Below are 16,732 nucleotides of genomic sequence, written 5' to 3'. Positions count from 1 at the left end.
TGGGCTTGAAGTAGAGGGAACGGGACAAATTCAGGGGTATCGGAGGAGAAGGAAGGTCAAGGAGAAGATCCGAGGCCTGGAGGACAGGCTGAGAGAGTTGGGGTTGTTCAGCCTGGAGAAAAGAAGGCTCCGAGAAGACCTTAAAGCAGCTTCCAGTGCTGAAAGGGGCTCCAGGAAAGCTGGGGAGGGGCTCTGGATCAGGGAGGGCAGAGATAGGATGAGGGGGAATGGTTTTCAGCTGAAAGAGGGGAGATGGAGATGAGATCTTAGGGAGAAATGCTTTCCTGTGAGGGTGGGGAGGCCCTGGCCCAGGTTGCCCAGAGCAGTGGTGGCTGCCCCATCCCTGGAGGGGTTCCAGGCCAGGTTGGATGGAGCTTGGAGCCCCTGATCCAGTGGGAGGTGTCCCTGCCCACAGCACAGGGTGGAACTGGGTGGGCTTTGAGGTCCCTTCCAACCCAAACCATTCCATGGTTTTATACTAAACCATGTCTCTGAGCAGCTTGTCTGCACCCTCCACCACTGCCCTGGCAGCCCCTTCCAAATGCCTGATAACCCCTTCAATCAAGAAATCCTTTCTAATACCAGATCTAAACTTCCCCTGGCGCAACTTGAGGCAATTTCCTCTCACCTTATCACTTGTTCCTTGGAAGAAGAGCCCAGCACCCACCTCACCACAACCTCCTTCCAGGAGCTGCAGAGAGAGATGAGGTCTCCCCTCAGCCTTCTCCTCTCCAGCCCCAATACTCTCAGTCCCTTTTCCAACTCTGTTCCCCTTCTTCGGATGCACTCCAGCCCCCCTTTCCTGGATTGAGGGAGCCAAACCCGAACCATCGGTTCTCAGGGTGGGGGGCTGAGGGACGTGGGGCTCCTGCAGGGAGCAGGATGGCTGCAGCTTTGGCCAAAAGGGCTTTGCGTGTCTGAGGACCACAGGGCCATCAGAAGGACAGGAGTGGCTGCCAACGGAAGAGCGAACAAGCTGAACAATCACACACCGTTTTAAGCGGGGTTATTCATTACAAAAATATCACCCTGCTCTCCCGCAGGCAGAGCCCCGAGTCCCCAGGTGGAATGCCCAACAGTCTGGTGGAAAAAGTTGGTCCAGGTCTCACTTGTGCTTGGCACGAGGGAATTCCTTCCTGCCCTTGTCGCGGGCCCCGAAGTAGCGGACCCTGTGGATGGCCTGTAGCTGCCGCTCGATGGTGGCCCTGATGTCCACCTCATCCGGGATGTGGACGTAGCGGACGTTCCTGCCGGTCACAAAGAGCTCATCCAGGTGGGAGATGGTACCCTGCCTGTCCGTGAAGGTGACCTCGGCCAGGCGCATGTTCATGAAGGCGTCGACGTTGGTGAGGCGCCCGGTGGCCGTGCTCTCGTCACGGAGGTCCACGGTGGTGACGTGGCCGTGCAGACCCTGCAGCAGGATGACCAGGCTGTTCTCGGCGATGGTGCGCTCCTTGACCGAGTGGCTGACCTCCATCGCGCCGCTGCAGCGGGAAAGGGAACACCGTGCTGCGTCCCAGCTGGGCGCCCATGTCCTCTCCACCCTCCCCACCTTGCACGCTCGTGTGCATGCACATCACCCCTTGCACACTCCCCTGGTCCTCTTCCAACTCACTCCCATTCCCCACATCCCCCTTCAGGCACCCAAACTGTCCTCCCACCCTCGCACACTCACCCACACGCTGCCCCCTCCTTGCACACCCCTGTGTGGGCATGACTCCCCTCCCACTGCACGCCCATGTCCGTGCAGACCCTCTTCCTCCTCTTGCACACCCATGTGAGCGCACATCCCTCCTCCCCTTGCACACCCATGCATGGGCACACTTCTCCCTCCCTTTCCACACTCACCCCAGCTCTTCCCCTTGCACACCGCTGCAGGAGCACGCCTTTCCCTCCTCCCCTTGCACACTTACCCTGCCCTCTCCTTGTGCCCGGTCGTGCATAACTGCCACCCCTCCTCTTGCACCCCCACCCCTCCCTGTGTGCTTTCACCCTGCTTTTCCCCTTGCACCCCCACCGCTCCCCTTGCACCCTCACCTCTGCCTTTGCACACTGCGCCCCCTTGCATCCCAACCCTTCCCCTTGCAAACCCCCTCCCCTCGCACTCCCACCCCTGCCTTTGCACTCCCACCCCGTGCACTTTCACCCCACTTTTTCCCTTGCAGCCCGCTCTCCCCTTGCACCCCCTCCTTTGCACACCCTCCCTCGTACACCTCTCTCTCCCCTTGCACCCCTTTCTCCCCTTGCACCCCCTCCTTTGCACTCCCCTCTCCCCTTGCACCCCCTCCCTCACATCCCCCACTCCCCCCTTGCACCCCCTCCCTCGCACCTCCTCCTTTGCACCCCCTCCTTTGCAACCCCCTCCTCCCCTCGCACCTCCTCCTTTGCACCCCCTCTCCTCCCCTCGCACCCCCTCCTTTGCAACCCCCTCCTCCCTCGCACCCCCTCCTTTGCACCCCCCCTCCTCCCCTCGCACCCCCTCCTTTGCAACCCCCCTCCTCCCCTCGCACCCCCTCCTTTGCACCCCCCTCCTCCCCTCACCCCCCTCCGTTGCACCCCCCTCCTCCCCTCGCACCCCCTCCTTTGCAACCCCCCTCCTCCCCTCGCACCCCATCCTTTGCACCCCCACCTCTCCTCCCCCCCTCTCCCCTCTCACCGCTCGGGCACAGGAAGGGGCGGCCCCGCCTGCGCACAGCGCCCGGTCCCTCCCCGCTCTCCCCCCCCCGCCTCCGCCGCACACGGGACTCTCTCGGGGTTCAGGGGTTTATTGGGGCTCCGAGCGCGTCCATCAGCTCCAGCAGATCCTCGCCCTTGGCCGCGCTGCCCCCGCGCGGCTCCGCCACCTCCAGCTCGCCCAGGATGTGCGAGAGATGCGCCTGCTCCTGCGGGAGAGACCGCGCCAGCTGGGGGACACTGGGCTGGACTGGGGCTGCCCCACCGCAGCCCTTCACTGGGACACACTGGGATGAACTGGGGCTGCCCCACCGCAGCCCTTCACTGGGACACACTGGGATGAACTGGGGCTGCCCCACCGCAGCCCTTCACTGGGACACACTGGGATGAACTGGGGCTGCCCCACTGCAGCCCTTTACTGGGACACACTGGGATGAACTGGGGCTGCCCCACTGCAGCCCTTTACTGGGACACACTGGGCTGGACTGGGGCTGCCCCACCGCAGCCCTTCACTGGGACACACTGGGATGGACTGGGGCTGCCCCACTGCAGCCCTTTACTGGGACACACTGGGATGTGCTGGGGCTGCCCCACCGCAGCCCTTTACTGGGACAGACTGGGCTGTACGGCGGCTGCCCCACTGCCCACCAGTGCAGCCCTTCACTGGGACACACTGGGCTGGACTGGGGCTGCCCCACTGCCTGCCAGTGTGGGCCATCACTGGGACAAACTGGGCTGTACTGGGGCTGCCCCACTCCAGCCCTTCAGTGAGACAGACTGGGCTGTACTGGGGCCGTCCCACTGCCCACCAGCACAGCCCTTCACTGGGACACACTGGGGTGTGCTGGGGCTGCCCCACTGCCTGCCAATGTGGCCCATCACTGGGATGGACTGGGATGGACGGGGGCTGCCCACTGCAGCCCTTCACTGGGACAGACCAGAATGTACTGGGACCACCTCACTGCCTGCCAGTGCAGCCCTTCACTGGGATAAACTGGGATGTACTGGGGCTGCCCCAGTACCTGCTGATGTAGGCCATCACTGGGACCCACTGGGCTGTACTGTGACTGCCCCACTGCCTACCAGTGCAGCCCTTCACTGGGATAAACTGGGATGTACTGGGGCTGCCCCACTGCACCCTTTCACTGGGACATACTGGGCTGTACTGGCACTACCCCAATGCAGCCCTTCACTGGGACACACTGGGCTATACTGGGACCACCTCACTGCCCGCCAGTGCAGCCCTTCATGGAGACAGACTAGGGTTACTGGGACTCTCTCATCACCCAGCAATGCAGGCCTTCTTAGGGACATACTGGGGGTACTGGGATGAGCCCCGCACCTGTGGGCCTTTACTGGGATGCACTGGGCTTTACTGGGCCATGCCCAGCTCCTGCTGATGCCCGGGAGCCCCTTTACAGAGGGCTGTGGGCACGAGAGGCAGCTGCAAACTGGCTCTAAGATTTGCCAGGTTTCCAGTTCTCTTAAGAAATTGTCCCCAAATCCACGGGCTTGGCAGAAAATGCTGCTGTTGGTTATGAGCTTCATGGGAAAACATGTATTTAAGTTACTACTCTGGGTGAAACTCAGTTCTTGGCAAGCCAGGAATGATGAACTCTGAAACGTGCTCTACGTACCTGTGTGGCTTCGATGTTGATAACCTTGTAAGATAACTCCTCCGGTCTGGTCAGCGCAGCGTGTCTTGATTAAAAACAGGAAAAATAGGCTTAATTTCACAAAGATGTACAAGTGAAGTAAAAAAATCAGATTCCATCAGGCTCCTGTAGGCAAGAAGTTTGGACAACATCCCTGTTTCTGTTGGCAAATGACTGGATTGACCCTAGTGTGGAGCCTTTACGCGGCTTCAGATGTTTCTACGCTAGTGCAGAACAGCGGGAATCTCTGTAGTTGAGATTAAAAGTGTAAAACTGCTCTGCTGGAATCACGGAAGACCAAGTGTCACCACTCTTGTGCGAGGAGGGGGGCTCAAACACATCAGGCTCTACACCTCCAGCGCTTCTGGTCCCACCTCTGAAGCACAGGGATGTGATCAAACCAAGGAAACTGCTCCTCTTTTGTTCCTACAGGGACCACCTGGACCAAAGGATCAGAACGCTACCCCTGCTATTCCGCCCTTTTAGTCTCCAGGGCCACCTGCACGGCACCACATCAGAAACCTCAACCCAAGAAGGATGCGAGCGTACTCTTCCTCCTCGTCAGTTGTGAACAAATTCAGTCGGAATCCCGTCTCGCTGCCCCCAGGTTCGTTGACCTCCAAACCTCCCAGCAGCCTGGCCAGAAAGTTGAGTTCTTCTTCAGCGAGAGGATTTGGGACCATATTCTCCTGCAGAAAACAGGTCAGGTTACCACGAGATGAGCGCTGTAATAATTTTTGCCTTTTCTGATAGTGCATAAATGTTCTTCGGAGCGCTATAAATACATTTCTGTATTCTTAATGGTACAGATCGTGCAGATAACTAGTAATTATCAGCTACGTATTTAAAATGGTTGCTTGAATTTATAGACCCAGGACAAGATAATTTTCCAGCTAAACTGAGAAATCTGTAAACCCAGCTTTCCGTTCTCTGAAGAGACTAAAATAGGAAGCAAGCACACCATTGCAGAAGCCTGTGGGTAAGGTTCTGTAGGAAAACGTGCCCTTCCTCACGCTCCAAAGAGACTGTGCAGGGTTGAATGAGGCTCTGAGAAGAACAGAACAGGTTCCCCTGAAGTTATCCCACAAGTAGGCTCTAAAGGTGGTTATTGTTTTGCCAAGAAAGGAGATGAACAAAGGGGAAGACGGTGCAACTGCACAGGAAATGATTTGGAGATGACAGACGTAGGTGTTTCATTCATTGTCCCCATGCGAGGATGGGCTGAGAGAGTTGGGGTTGTTCAGTCTGGAGAAGAGAAGGCTCCAAGGAGACCTTATAGTGACCTTCCAGTACCTGAAGGGGCTCCAGGAAAGCTGAAGAGGGGCTGTTCATAAAGGCTTGTGGGGATAGGATGAGGCAGAATGGGTATAAACTGGAGAGGGGCAGATTTAAGACTGGACATAACGAGGAATTTCCTCACAGTGAGAGTGGTGAGGCCCTGGAACAGGTTGCCCAGGGAAGCTGCGGCTGCCCCATCCCTGGAGGTGTTCCAGGCCAGGTTGGATGGGCTTTGGGCAGCCTGAGCCAGTGGGAGGTGTCCCTGCTCATGGCAGGGGGACGGTGGAACTGGATGATCCGTAAGGTCCCTTCCAACCCAAACTATTCTATGATCTAAAACCTGGTTGATGTGGTGAAAGTGTGCAAAGGAAGTGCTCCCACCACGTGTGACCAACTGCAGGACTCGCTGACATGGACTAGTTAACCAGGTAATCAGCGAGAGGAACAGAGCAGCACTGACCTTTGCGTGGGACGCCAAGTTTTTGGATGCTCCTGACATGTGGGTCTCTACCGGCCGACTAACGCTGTACCTGGAGAGAAGAACACATGAGGAAGAGCATCCTGTTACTCATATGCGACACAGGAACTGCAGAGAGCAGCGCAGGACTGAGACAGGATTTAAGGGTATTTTCCTGAAGACCGTAAATAACTGAAATATGAAGTTACAGTTCACTTCTATGGAGTATCGAGGCATTAAATGGACGAGCAACAACGCTGTAAGAAAGAACACCGCTTTCTCTTATTCCGTGAAAGGAAAAATTACATAAAGACGAAGAAAGGGTTTCTTGAACACAGTTAACATTAAATTACATTTCACAGAATATGCAAGACCAGAGGAGAACACTCTTTCCTCAGTTCCTCTGTAGACCTGAATCAAACTTTTGCTTTCTACACATCTACCCACACTTGTTGGGCCATTGCTTTGTAAAGAAACCAAGCTGATAATAGCAAAAACAGCAAAAATAAATACACAAAGCTGCAGACCCATAACCATCAGTGTTTACTTCATGCTTCTAAGCAGGACGAAAATGACTTACATATTTGTTCCAAGTTTGAGGACTCTGTCTCCATAAAGCTCAAAAGATCCTTCCCTTTGTGGGGTAACATAATTTCCACCAGTGGTGAACTCTGTTCTTTTAATTTCATCTCCATTGTGGTTAAATATCCTTAAAAACAAGTCATTATTGAAACATATTTAGTAGTTTTATGACCGATTTTCAGCACTTACTGTACGGAGAAATGGGAATCAAACCCTATTCTGTACGTTGGGAAACAGATAAATGACTAATGGCTCATCTAATGGAACAGAGAATATCAGACACAGCTTCGGATCTCATTGCTGGGTGATTTAGTCCCAACCCCTGCCCTTTAAATACTGCTGGAGGTTTAAATCCATGCGACGTGCACAGCAGCCTAAGCTCGATTCCTCTCAGACCTCAGGGCTGACTGTTCTTTCGTGGCAGCCGCAGGGCACAGCGTAAGCACAGGTTCAGAATTCACCTGATGAGTCCTGGAACTTCTGTACCCCAAGGAACAGGGCCTGATATCGGCAGCACAAAGCGACCATTAGAGTTTTGCACTTTATCCTTCAGAAAGATAGAGACCTGCAAAAGAAGAGTCCACCTTCTAGAAAACCAATTACGCATCTTCTGCTCCGAATTCTTCAAAGTCTGAGCTCGCAGCCTTCCTGCCTCAAATGCAATTGGTTTCCTAGAGATTTTGGTGTATACAGAGAATCTATGAGATAGACCAAAGCCAGTCACATCGAATTGTGGTCCAGAGGATGGGCACACCAATGGAACATCAATAGTGAACTATTTATGCACTGGAGTATGACCTGTTTATTTAGAGAGCATCAAGACTTCAGGCTCACGTTCTCAGTTTCATATTGAGTTTCTGCTAGAAGGGTAACCATATTCATCAATCAGCAAATCCAAGCCAGTAGATAGTCCTTTTTTTTTTAATAACATTTTAGAATTATTCTTGCAGTAAATGTGCTCAATTTGTAAAATTCTGAAGACTGAAATTGCAAGCACATCGAGATAATGAAAAGGCGTAAGTAACAAACCCAAACTCACAGTGGAATTCTGAGAAGGTACCTTTGTATTCTAGCCACAAATTCCCTTCTGTCCTTACTGACTGGTTCTATTGGGCTCTTACCCTTATGTGCATGTCCTGAAAAAAGGTGAGCAGTGTTTGCCTGATGAGCTGAAATTCTCCAGCAGAGAGACAACCGTAGACCTGGAACACAAAAACCATCACGTCGGGCTTTGCAGGTGCACCAGGTCCAACCCAGGTGAAGGTGGAATCAAATAGATCAGAATACTGCTTGCCCAGAATGGTACAATAAGGGGTCTGCTGGTCGTTATCAGTAATTATTATCCAGGACTAAGAGTCTGATTTAATTTCTGCTGAAGTCAGTGGAGGCTTTGATCAGGCTGAATAAGCAATGGATTGATTTAAACTGGGCCAGTACAAAAGTAACACTCAACTTGAAGACATCTCCCTCTCCAGAAGCCCTTTGCAAACATTCAAGACTTCCCAGAACTTTTAACATTTTATAAAACCAGTTCCCTTTCAGGGGGACACTCGTATTCTTTGTCCAAAGAGTTGCAGCAGTTCCATAAGCAGAAGTTACTAATTGGGACATCACTTTGTTTCCCTCAGGTTAAAAAGAGTGGAAGGTTATCTAGGATCATAGAATGGGTTGGGTTGGTAGGGACCTTGAAGCCCATCCAGTTCAACCCCTTGCCATGGGCAGGGACACCTCCCACTGGATCCGGTTGCTCCAAGCCCCATCCAACCTGGCCTGGAACCCCTCCAGGGATGGGGCAGCCACCACTGCTCCGGGCAACGCGTGCCGGTGGCTCACAGCAAAATGTTTCTTCCTAAGATCTCATCTCCATCTCCCCTCTTTCAGCTGAAAACCATTCCCCCTCATTCCACCCCTGCACTCCCTGATCCAGAGGCCCTCCCCAGCTTTCCTGGAGCCCCTTATCAGCCCTGGAAGCTGCTCTAAGGACTCCCTGGATGTTTCTCTGAGGCTGAGAACGCATCCACCTGACATGGCACTCACTGATGTAGTTATCTAGCCTCTAAGACCAGCTTGAAAGAGAGAAAACCCAACCCAGCAGTGTCACACACCAATTTCCTAAGGATTCTTACTTCAATCAGCTGTCGGAACGTTTCGTCCACCTGGTTCAGAATGCCAGGAGCATCGTATACAAAATCTTTGATGGCATCCAGGTGATTGAACGTGATCAGCAGGATGTCTTTGGGCCGCGGGCAGAGAAGCACTTGGTATTTGAAAGCCATCGTCATCAGGTCATAGAGCTGCAAAGGAACACGGGGAGAGGTTGGGTCCATCACAACACAAGAGCGCGACACCGCGTAGCTGCCCTCACGTTGATGCAAAAGAGATTTAGACTCTTAGGTGAGCCCCTGCCTATGGAAAGAACCATCAGAGCTTTGCTTCCTAAGGAATTAAGACCTCTGCAGCCACACTGGCAGCCCTTCTGCTGCTTCTTCAGCTGCCTTAAAACTGACAGGTATCGGGGAATCCAGCTCCCACCGTGTTTTTAAGTCGTCTGCTGGCTACGCTGTTTGCAAGCCAAAATTCTAACACTTGCAGCTGCAAAAGAACGAGTGTCAATATGGAAATTTATGTATTTATACAGAATTATATCTATTTATACATACCCTCATAGGTATGTATTTTTCACATAGATAAAAAATCTGATAGGGAATGCTTACTTAATCTCTTAAAATCAAACATTTACACACTAAAGCGGAAATCCTTAGTGCCGCAGTTTGATTTCCCCGAAGCTTCTTTGGCTGAGAAGCATTTTTACAAAGAAAGCGAACGGAAAGAGGGCTGCTTGTTACGAAATGCTTCAAAACTAGAGTGCCGCAAAGCCACGTCTTAATTATCCCAGTCAGAATGTCGGCAACGGAGCAGCTCGGCACCGTCGGGCTGGGCAGGTGGTCTTTTGTACCTTGTCCATGCTCGCTTGGTTCAGCCTCATGATGGAAGCGTGCGCCAGCCGGTCGTACACCGTCCGCAGGGCTTTCTTGGAATAGAGTTCCTGGGGTTTAAACAGCTCCTCCATAAACTTTTTATTGAACATGGTTGTGATGATGTCATTCATAACTGCAAAGACAAAGAGTCGCGTGTTTTCCTTCTGAAGCAGCACGTTCATCTGCTTCATTCCACGCCGAGAACCTGGACAGTGGCGGCCGCGAGGACTGACGGGAACGCTTACCCGCGAAAACCAGGCGCTAAAGAAATAAGGAGGAACGTGGCTTCCTACTGCCAAGCCTTTTTCTCAGCCCCACGCTGGTCTGAGGGAGCAGCACAACGCTGGCCGTCCCCAGGGGCAGGAGTTACCGGAGCTGTAGACAACAAACCCTGTTTTCCAGCGGGACTGGTTTAGTTGCCTTGTTTGTACAGCAGCGGCGAGCACTTTCCCCTGTTTAGGTAATTTCATTTATAGGCTGTTCTGACATGTATTTACTATAAAACCTACAGTTCTGCTTCCCAAGGCGACTCTTTTGCCGTTTGCAGCCTGTAGCCAGCTGACTCTGCCTGTTCTCTCTTTAGCCTTTGTCACTATTAGCTTCTTTTTTTCTTTCTAAACAGAAGCTCCTGAATGATTCCAGGCTCCTTGAAGTATTTGTGTTAAACGGATTAACACCCAAGAAGCATTTAAGGAAGCATTTATAACATTGGGATCTATGTCAGGCCATCCAGGGCTCCAACGCACCAACAAACGGGGATATAAGAGCAGTTCAAAAGCGCAGAACTCTATAAACTGCTTTATACGCGCTTCCTTTTCTCAAGTGTAAATCTAAAACATCGTTGTGAGACTTACTCTTAGAGATCAGGAACTGTTGTGAGACTTACTCTTAGAGATCAGGATTGCTGAGTACAAGGGCCGTGCTCTGATTATCAAGCTTTAAAACGTTTTGCAGTGATTCAAGCACATGTGAAATCAGATGCAAAATCTTAGCTTTTGTGCTAGATCTGATAATTTTATCGTATCTGTGATATATCCTACAGAGTTATCATCCACAAGCATTTCTCTAGCAATAAAATGTAAAGAAATGTAAGTAAAGAAACGGTTCAATTTAGAGATGAGTGGACAAAGCATGAATTTTCCTAAGGAGATGATTGTTCCTGAAGCTCATAATGCCTGATTCTTATGGATTAGACAAATCTCAGCAGTTGTAATAAAAGAAAAAGTGAACATACACATAGTGACATCAGCTGCTGGAAGTGATCGGCTGCTACAGGGGTAGATTGCACTCCTGGCTTTTCTCAACTGTTGTATTGAAGCTACAGAGAAAATTCATGTCTCGATCACCCCATCTTTTCAGAGCTGATTTAACTCTCAGCTAGGTACACCGAGAACCTGCACACCAATAGGTGTTTCTTTTCAAACCAACTGGTCATACAACAATCCCTGCTTGCAGTCCCAGGCAAAAATTGGAAGAGTTTGGGTTGGAAGGGACCTTAAAGATCATCCAGTTCCAACTCCCCTGTGATGGGCAGGGACACCTCCCACTGGATCAGGGGCTCAAAGCCCATCCAACCTGGCCTGGAACCCCTCCAGGGATGGGGAAGCCACCACTTCCTGGGGTAACCTTACTTTTTCCAGCGGAGAACATCAAATATAGTGTTTTAGTAAATAGTTCATTATGCAAATAATCTCTTATGACAAAAATAAGAACTTTTGCCTTATACTGCTAGCAAGGAAAGTATTTTTTAATCTATTTGTGTTTGTTGTCCGCACAGAGGCTTCTCCTCCGTCTTTGGAGTCACCAATAACCCAAACTGTCAGGGGACAAACAACATCCTGGCACGCTGGCAGAGATTCACAATGGAATCAGAAGATCTGTGTTAACCAAACCTTATGTAATATATCTTCTGAAATTAAACCCTCTTGTATTGGCTATAAAAAGAACTGAGAAAGACATAAAATAATCACGGTGAAGGGCAAATCTCGCATGGTTTGTTTGATAATGACACAGCAGAGATGGGAGCAGATAGTCCCCAAGGAGATATCGTCACCGTTCTAGCGATGGAAGATAAGGAAGGAGGGTTGGCTCAGGGAAAACGGCACGGCAAGCAACACAGCATGGAAGCGGTTCAGCAGAGAGGGGTTTCATCAGCTGGGGTGGGGAGAGGGAGTGCAGACAATGCGATGGACAGAAGAGAAGCTGAGGGTTTACGGTGGTGGTTGCCTACATGTGCCACATCACTGGTGACAGACACGTTCTGGTGGCTTGGCTGCATGACGTGAGACTGGAGTCTTAACGCCTGGATTGTGCTGGTGCTTCTTGGGGACGTTCAAGGCAGCAGGAGGAATGTTACAAGTCCAAAACTGTCAGAGGTTTTACTTAGAATCATAGAATAGTTTGGGTTGGAAGGGACCTTAAAGATCATCCAGATCCAACCCTGCTACTTGCAGTAGGTTTATAGTCTGCAACACGGTCAAAGGCAGTCGGAGCCGCCTTCTCATGGCTTCATCAGCACAGACTCAGCTGGTTACACCACGTAACCCTTCAGAGATCGCCCCAAGAGCTGTGTTTGGAGGCAAACTTTGTTCTCTCACAGGAAAAACTGACTGGTCAACATGGGATCTGCACCTGTGCTGCTATCATCTAAGAATGATAAAGCGGGCTGTCGTACAACTCCTCAGCATCTTGGATAAGAGGAATATGGTATTTTTTAGACTTCTGAGATATTAAAAGTTGCAAAAATGTGTTCTTGGAAACAGCACATAAAGGGAATACAAAAAAATAGCCGGGGCAAACTGGAGGATATCGGTATTTACCGTCAGTAAATAGTCCAAACCTACAAATGATGCTTAGTTTGGAAAACACGAATCATAACCCTGATCTCTCTTAAAAGAGGGCTGCTCAAAACATTTTGCTTGTGTTCACTTAGTGAAAACCCTGAGACAATTCAAGAGGTTTTTTTTCCTCACCCAGCTCCTCACCACAACCCTGTGCTGGAGGCGACCACTTCGGGACAGAATCCAGGAGGAGATGCTCACACCTCAGCGGCTCTGCTGCAGAGCTGGATGTCTCGGGTTAAATCCACGATTCAGCGATCATTTCAGTCAAGACGAGCTTGGCTGAAGTGTAGGCACCTACTCCTTCGTGATCACTGCTGCAGGGGTGGTGACCGCCAGCAGAGGTGGGATGGAAACATCTTGGATCTCCCCTGGGCTTCACCTGTCAAAGCCCTGAGCAATGAATTAGCAAAACCCACAAAAAAAAAAACCCCACAGTATACATCCCATTCCTGCATTTAAGCAGAAAAACAACCTTGACAATTCTCACAGAATTATATACTTGCGTGAATACGGTGCTAAGAAACTACAAGGATTTTAGCTAGAAAGCCTAGTTTTGATCTATTTATGGTCTTGGTTCAATGAACAACTTCTTTTTTGAAGCCATAGGATTGTGAGGTATCGTCTGCTTTGCTCTAAGACCTAAAAGTGTGTCTTTGTGAACAGGCACATTATGGTTGGTCTCTGACCCTGGGACAGCAGGGACAGCACACGGCGCGTTCGCGTACGATGAGCCCCACGTGTGCATGTAGTGGTGTTCGTCTACTGCATGCAGCTAGAAGGTTACAGTACCTCGTTTCCTGTCCACATCTGTCCATTCATCTACACGAAGCATACAAAACAAAAAACATCAGTTCAAGAAGTAAGAACAAGAGTTTCAAGGAGAATAAAAGAAATAAACTTAAAAAAATTAAAAAAAAAAGCTCATCTGCCTACCAGACTGTGTTTTTTTCTCATTCAGCGCTAAATAATAACGAGCTCTGTTAGCTGACATCTTTCCCTTCCAACGAGCAGACAAAAGAAGGATAAAAAAATCTTGTTGCTTCAATGGAGATAAAATTTTACCCAGATTGAAGCTTAGCGTTGAGCTTGGAAAGTTTTTTTTTTTTGCACTTACAAACCAACCGTTTTAAGCATTAACAAAAATCTCAGTGTGGATGAACCCAAATCTCAGCCAAATCAGCACCCAGTTTATTGGAAGAGAAAATGTGTGGATAAACCAGTCCGAATCTAACTCTCTTGCAGGGATATTCCCCCCCAAGTACGGCTCATTTAGTTAAGCTCTAAGCTTAGACCTCTATGAACAGCAGTAAACTTCTGGCACATCACCGTTTGGAGACACACCCCAACAATTAAAGACTGCACGGCAGCAAAACCTTTGCTGCTGTTTAGCCCTTCTTCAGACAGGCGGGAGAAGGAAAAACCATCACCACCTCTTCAGTGAAGAGTTAATACGAGGTGGGTTTTTATTTACAAAATCCTGAAGCTCCCCGAAGCGCGTTCCCCACCGTGGTAGGAAGCTGCAAGGAGTTGGAAAAGCAAAGCTGTGTTTGGAAAAACAAAGTTGGAAAAACAAAGAGGAGGGTTTGGCCGTGAGCTGGAACGTGGCCACGCACACGGCTTTACTTTTACAGCAATTTTGACAAAACACTGACCCACAGATCACTATAAAAGCCAGGCAGGACCTGTATTCCTGTTATTGGCTGTTAATTGCACCCACTTCTTCGGGATAGGCTTTAAACCATTATTCCTAGAAACTCCTTCCAATTGCAAAGCAATGTGGCCTTCCCGGAACAGCTCAAGACCTGGATCAACACGCTCAAATCCTGAGTTCCTCTGATTCCAAAGGTATATTCCCAACCTCGGAAGCGAGCACAGGAGCGCTGAAAGGTATTTGAATTTCTCGCTGAATGCATTTCACAAACTGGTTTCAGAAATTTGGAGCCTGAGGGGAGACCTCACCGCTCTCTGCAGCTCCTGAAAGGAGGTTATGAAGTGGGTGTTGGGCTCCTCTCCCAAGAAACAAGGGATAGGACAAGAGGAAATGGCCTCAAGTTGTGCCAGGGGAGGTTTAGACTGGATAGTAGGAAATATTACTTGTCAGGCATTGGGACAGGCTGCCCAGGGCAGTGGCGGAGTCTCCATTCCTCCGGGATTTAAAAGCTGTGTGAATGCGGCACTTGGGGACATGGTTTAGCGGTGGAGTTGGCACTGGTGGGTTTCCAGTTGGGCTCAATGATCTTAAAGGTTTTTCCCAACCCAAAGAACTCTGTGATACTCTCAGGCAGCCGTTACGGCAGAAACTCCATGGGAAATGATTCCCTCCACAGACTTTAGCTCTGGTTTAAGGCAGAAGCAGTTCAGGGGCTGTGACAGCACCAGGACAGTGCGGTGAACGATCACCTCCTGGCTCTCAGCTCCCTTCCCAGACAGACACCGTCTGTCCCAGCACCCTCAAGGATCCCTATTTATTCCTACCTTACTCCTGGAGTGAGTGGGGAGGAGATCCCTGCCAGGGGCTGAGCGTGGGCACTGGCACCAACGCCGGGACCCATGGGACAGCAGCTCCTCCCGTCCCTCGGGGCCACCTGCCTGGCCAGCAGGACCAGAGAAGGGATTGGTTTGGGTTCAGTTTTGGGCCCCTCACTCCAAGAAAGATGTTGAGGGGCTGGAGTGTGTCTGGAGAAGGGGAACGGAGCTGGGGAAGGGGCTGGAGAACAGGGGTCCTGGCCCTTTAGCCTGGAGAAGAAGAGGCTGAGGGGAGACCTCATCGCTCTCTGCAGCTCCTGAGAGGAGGTTGTGGTGAGGTGGGTGCTGGGCTCTTCTCCCAAGCAACAAGGGAAGTGAGATGACTCTATAACCATATTTCTCATAATGAAAAGATAAGGTTGAAATCCCACACTATGGACAGTCTGAGATAGACATGGAACGGAAGAGAGGCAGGTGTTGGTCTCTTCTCCCAATAACAAGTGATAGAACAAGAGGAAACGGCCTCAACTTGCACCAGAGGAGGCTCAGGCTGGATATTAGGGAAAATTTCTTTACAGAAAGAGTTCTCAGGCTCTGGCAGAGGCTGCCCAGGGAGGTGGGGGAGTCCCCAGTCCCCATCCCTGGAGGAATTTAAAAGATGGGTAGATGCAGCACTTAGGGATATGATTTAGTAGTGGACAGGTACGGTTGGACTCGATAATCTCAAAGGTCTTTTCCAACCAAGTGAGTCTGTGATTCCAAGTTGTGCCAGAGGAGGTTTAGACTGCATATTAGGGAGAATTTCTTTCCTGAAAGACTGATTGAGCGCTGGCAGAGGCTGCCCAGGGCAGAGGTGGAGTTTCCATCCCCGGAGGGGTTTAAAAGCCGGGCAGGGGAGATGCTCCAGGGCGGTTGAGCAGTGGACAGGTAGGGTTGGACTCGATGATCTCCAAGGTCTTATCCAACCAAACGATTCCGCGATGCCCTGCCCGGCTCAGCCCCGCTCTCGGCTCCCCCCAGCCGCTCACCTTTGCGTGCCTTCTCGCCGGGGATGCTCTGCGCTCGGAGCCGCTGGTCCAGGATGTAGAGCATCTCCCCACCCAGGTTGAGGAACAACAGCGGCAGCGCTCTCGCCGACATTGCCCCAGCTCGCCCCGCTGCTCGGCAACGCCGGAGCCAATCAGCAGCCGCCGTCTTGGCCGGTCCTGCAAGCACCGCCCGCTCTGGGGTGGGAAAAGCGAAGGGGAGGCGAGGGGAGAAAGGCTGCAACGTGAAACCGCTGGAGCTCCGGGCTGGGACCGCTGAGCAAAATAGAATGGTTTGGGTTGGAAGGGACCTCAAAGCCCATCCAGTTCCACCCCCTGCCATGGGCAGGGACACCTCCCACTGGATCAGGGGCTCCAAGCCCCATCCAACCTGGCCTGGAACCCCTCCAGGGATGGGGCACCACCACTGCTCTGGGCAACCTGGGCCAGTGGCTCACAGCAAAATGTTTCTTCCTAAGATCTCATCTCCATCTCCCCTCTTTCAGCTGACAATCGTTCCCCCTCATTCTCTCCCTGCACTCCCCAATCAAGAGCCCCTCCCCAGCTTTCCCAGAGCCCCTTTCAGTATTGGAAGCTGCTCTAAGGTCTCCCTGGATGGTTCTTGGAGGCTGAGAATGTATCCACCCCCATGTGCACTCACCAATGTAGTAGTTAATCTAAGACTAACTTGAAAGACAGGAAAAAAAAATCCCAGCAGTGTCCTCCAACATTTTTCTAAGGATTCTTACTTCAACCAGCTGTTAGAATGTTTTGT

At 51.1% G+C, this 16,732-nt stretch overlaps 2 protein-coding genes across 4 annotated transcripts; both read right to left on the bottom strand.

The window, feature by feature from the left end:
- Window positions 1–975: 975 nt before the first annotated feature.
- On the bottom strand, window positions 976–2,706 carry LSM10 (LSM10, U7 small nuclear RNA associated). Of its 2 annotated transcripts, none has more exons than XM_054086501.1 (2): window positions 2,657–2,706; window positions 976–1,484 (listed from the first exon to the last, which is right to left on the bottom strand). In XM_054086501.1, the coding sequence occupies exon 2, from the start codon at window positions 1,475–1,477 to the stop codon at window positions 1,106–1,108; it is 372 nt and encodes a 123-aa protein (XP_053942476.1). In that variant the 5' UTR covers window positions 1,478–1,484; window positions 2,657–2,706; the 3' UTR covers window positions 976–1,105. The 2 variants fall into 2 exon arrangements, with proteins under 2 accessions (XP_053942476.1, XP_053942475.1); XM_054086500.1 differs by lacking the exon at window positions 2,657–2,706 and adding an exon at window positions 1,849–1,979.
- Window positions 2,707–2,745: 39 nt separating this feature from the next.
- OSCP1 (organic solute carrier partner 1) lies at window positions 2,746–16,116 on the bottom strand. Of its 2 annotated transcripts, XM_054086631.1 has the most exons (11): window positions 15,961–16,097; window positions 13,256–13,285; window positions 9,602–9,756; window positions 8,772–8,939; window positions 7,767–7,847; window positions 7,107–7,210; window positions 6,644–6,772; window positions 6,067–6,136; window positions 4,878–5,017; window positions 4,311–4,374; window positions 2,746–2,882 (listed from the first exon to the last, which is right to left on the bottom strand). In XM_054086631.1, exons 1-11 carry the CDS (start codon window positions 16,070–16,072, stop codon window positions 2,757–2,759), a joined length of 1,179 nt encoding a protein of 392 aa, XP_053942606.1. In that variant the 5' UTR covers window positions 16,073–16,097; the 3' UTR covers window positions 2,746–2,756. The 2 variants fall into 2 exon arrangements, with proteins under 2 accessions (XP_053942606.1, XP_053942607.1); XM_054086632.1 differs by lacking the exon at window positions 13,256–13,285 and having other exon boundaries at window positions 15,961–16,116.
- Window positions 16,117–16,732: the final 616 nt, after the last annotated feature.

Source organism: Cuculus canorus, chromosome 22, assembly GCF_017976375.1.
Source record: "Cuculus canorus isolate bCucCan1 chromosome 22, bCucCan1.pri, whole genome shotgun sequence".
Taxonomy (NCBI): Eukaryota; Metazoa; Chordata; class Aves; order Cuculiformes; family Cuculidae; genus Cuculus; species Cuculus canorus.
Note: the sequence above shows the minus strand (reverse complement) of the source record. Positions and strands in the feature narration are given on the sequence as shown.

Excerpts from the sequence above, each read along its gene's own strand:
- LSM10 (XM_054086500.1), bottom strand. The coding sequence starts at position 1,943 with ATGCACGACCGGGCACAAGGAGAGGGCAGGGTAAGTGTGCAAGGGGAG. Across the intron at positions 1,485-1,848 it reads GTGCAAGGGGAAGAGCTGGG|CGGCGCGATGGAGGTCAGCC; the intron begins GTGAGTGTGGAA and ends TTCCCGCTGCAG.
- OSCP1 (XM_054086631.1), bottom strand. The coding sequence starts at position 16,072 with ATGTCGGCGAGAGCGCTGCCGCTGTTGTTCCTCAACCTGGGTGGGGAG. Across the intron at positions 9,757-13,255 it reads AGATGTGGACAGGAAACGAG|TTATGAATGACATCATCACA; the intron begins GTACTGTAACCT and ends TTGTCTTTGCAG. Across the intron at positions 8,940-9,601 it reads ACCAAGCGAGCATGGACAAG|CTCTATGACCTGATGACGAT; the intron begins GTACAAAAGACC and ends GTTCCTTTGCAG.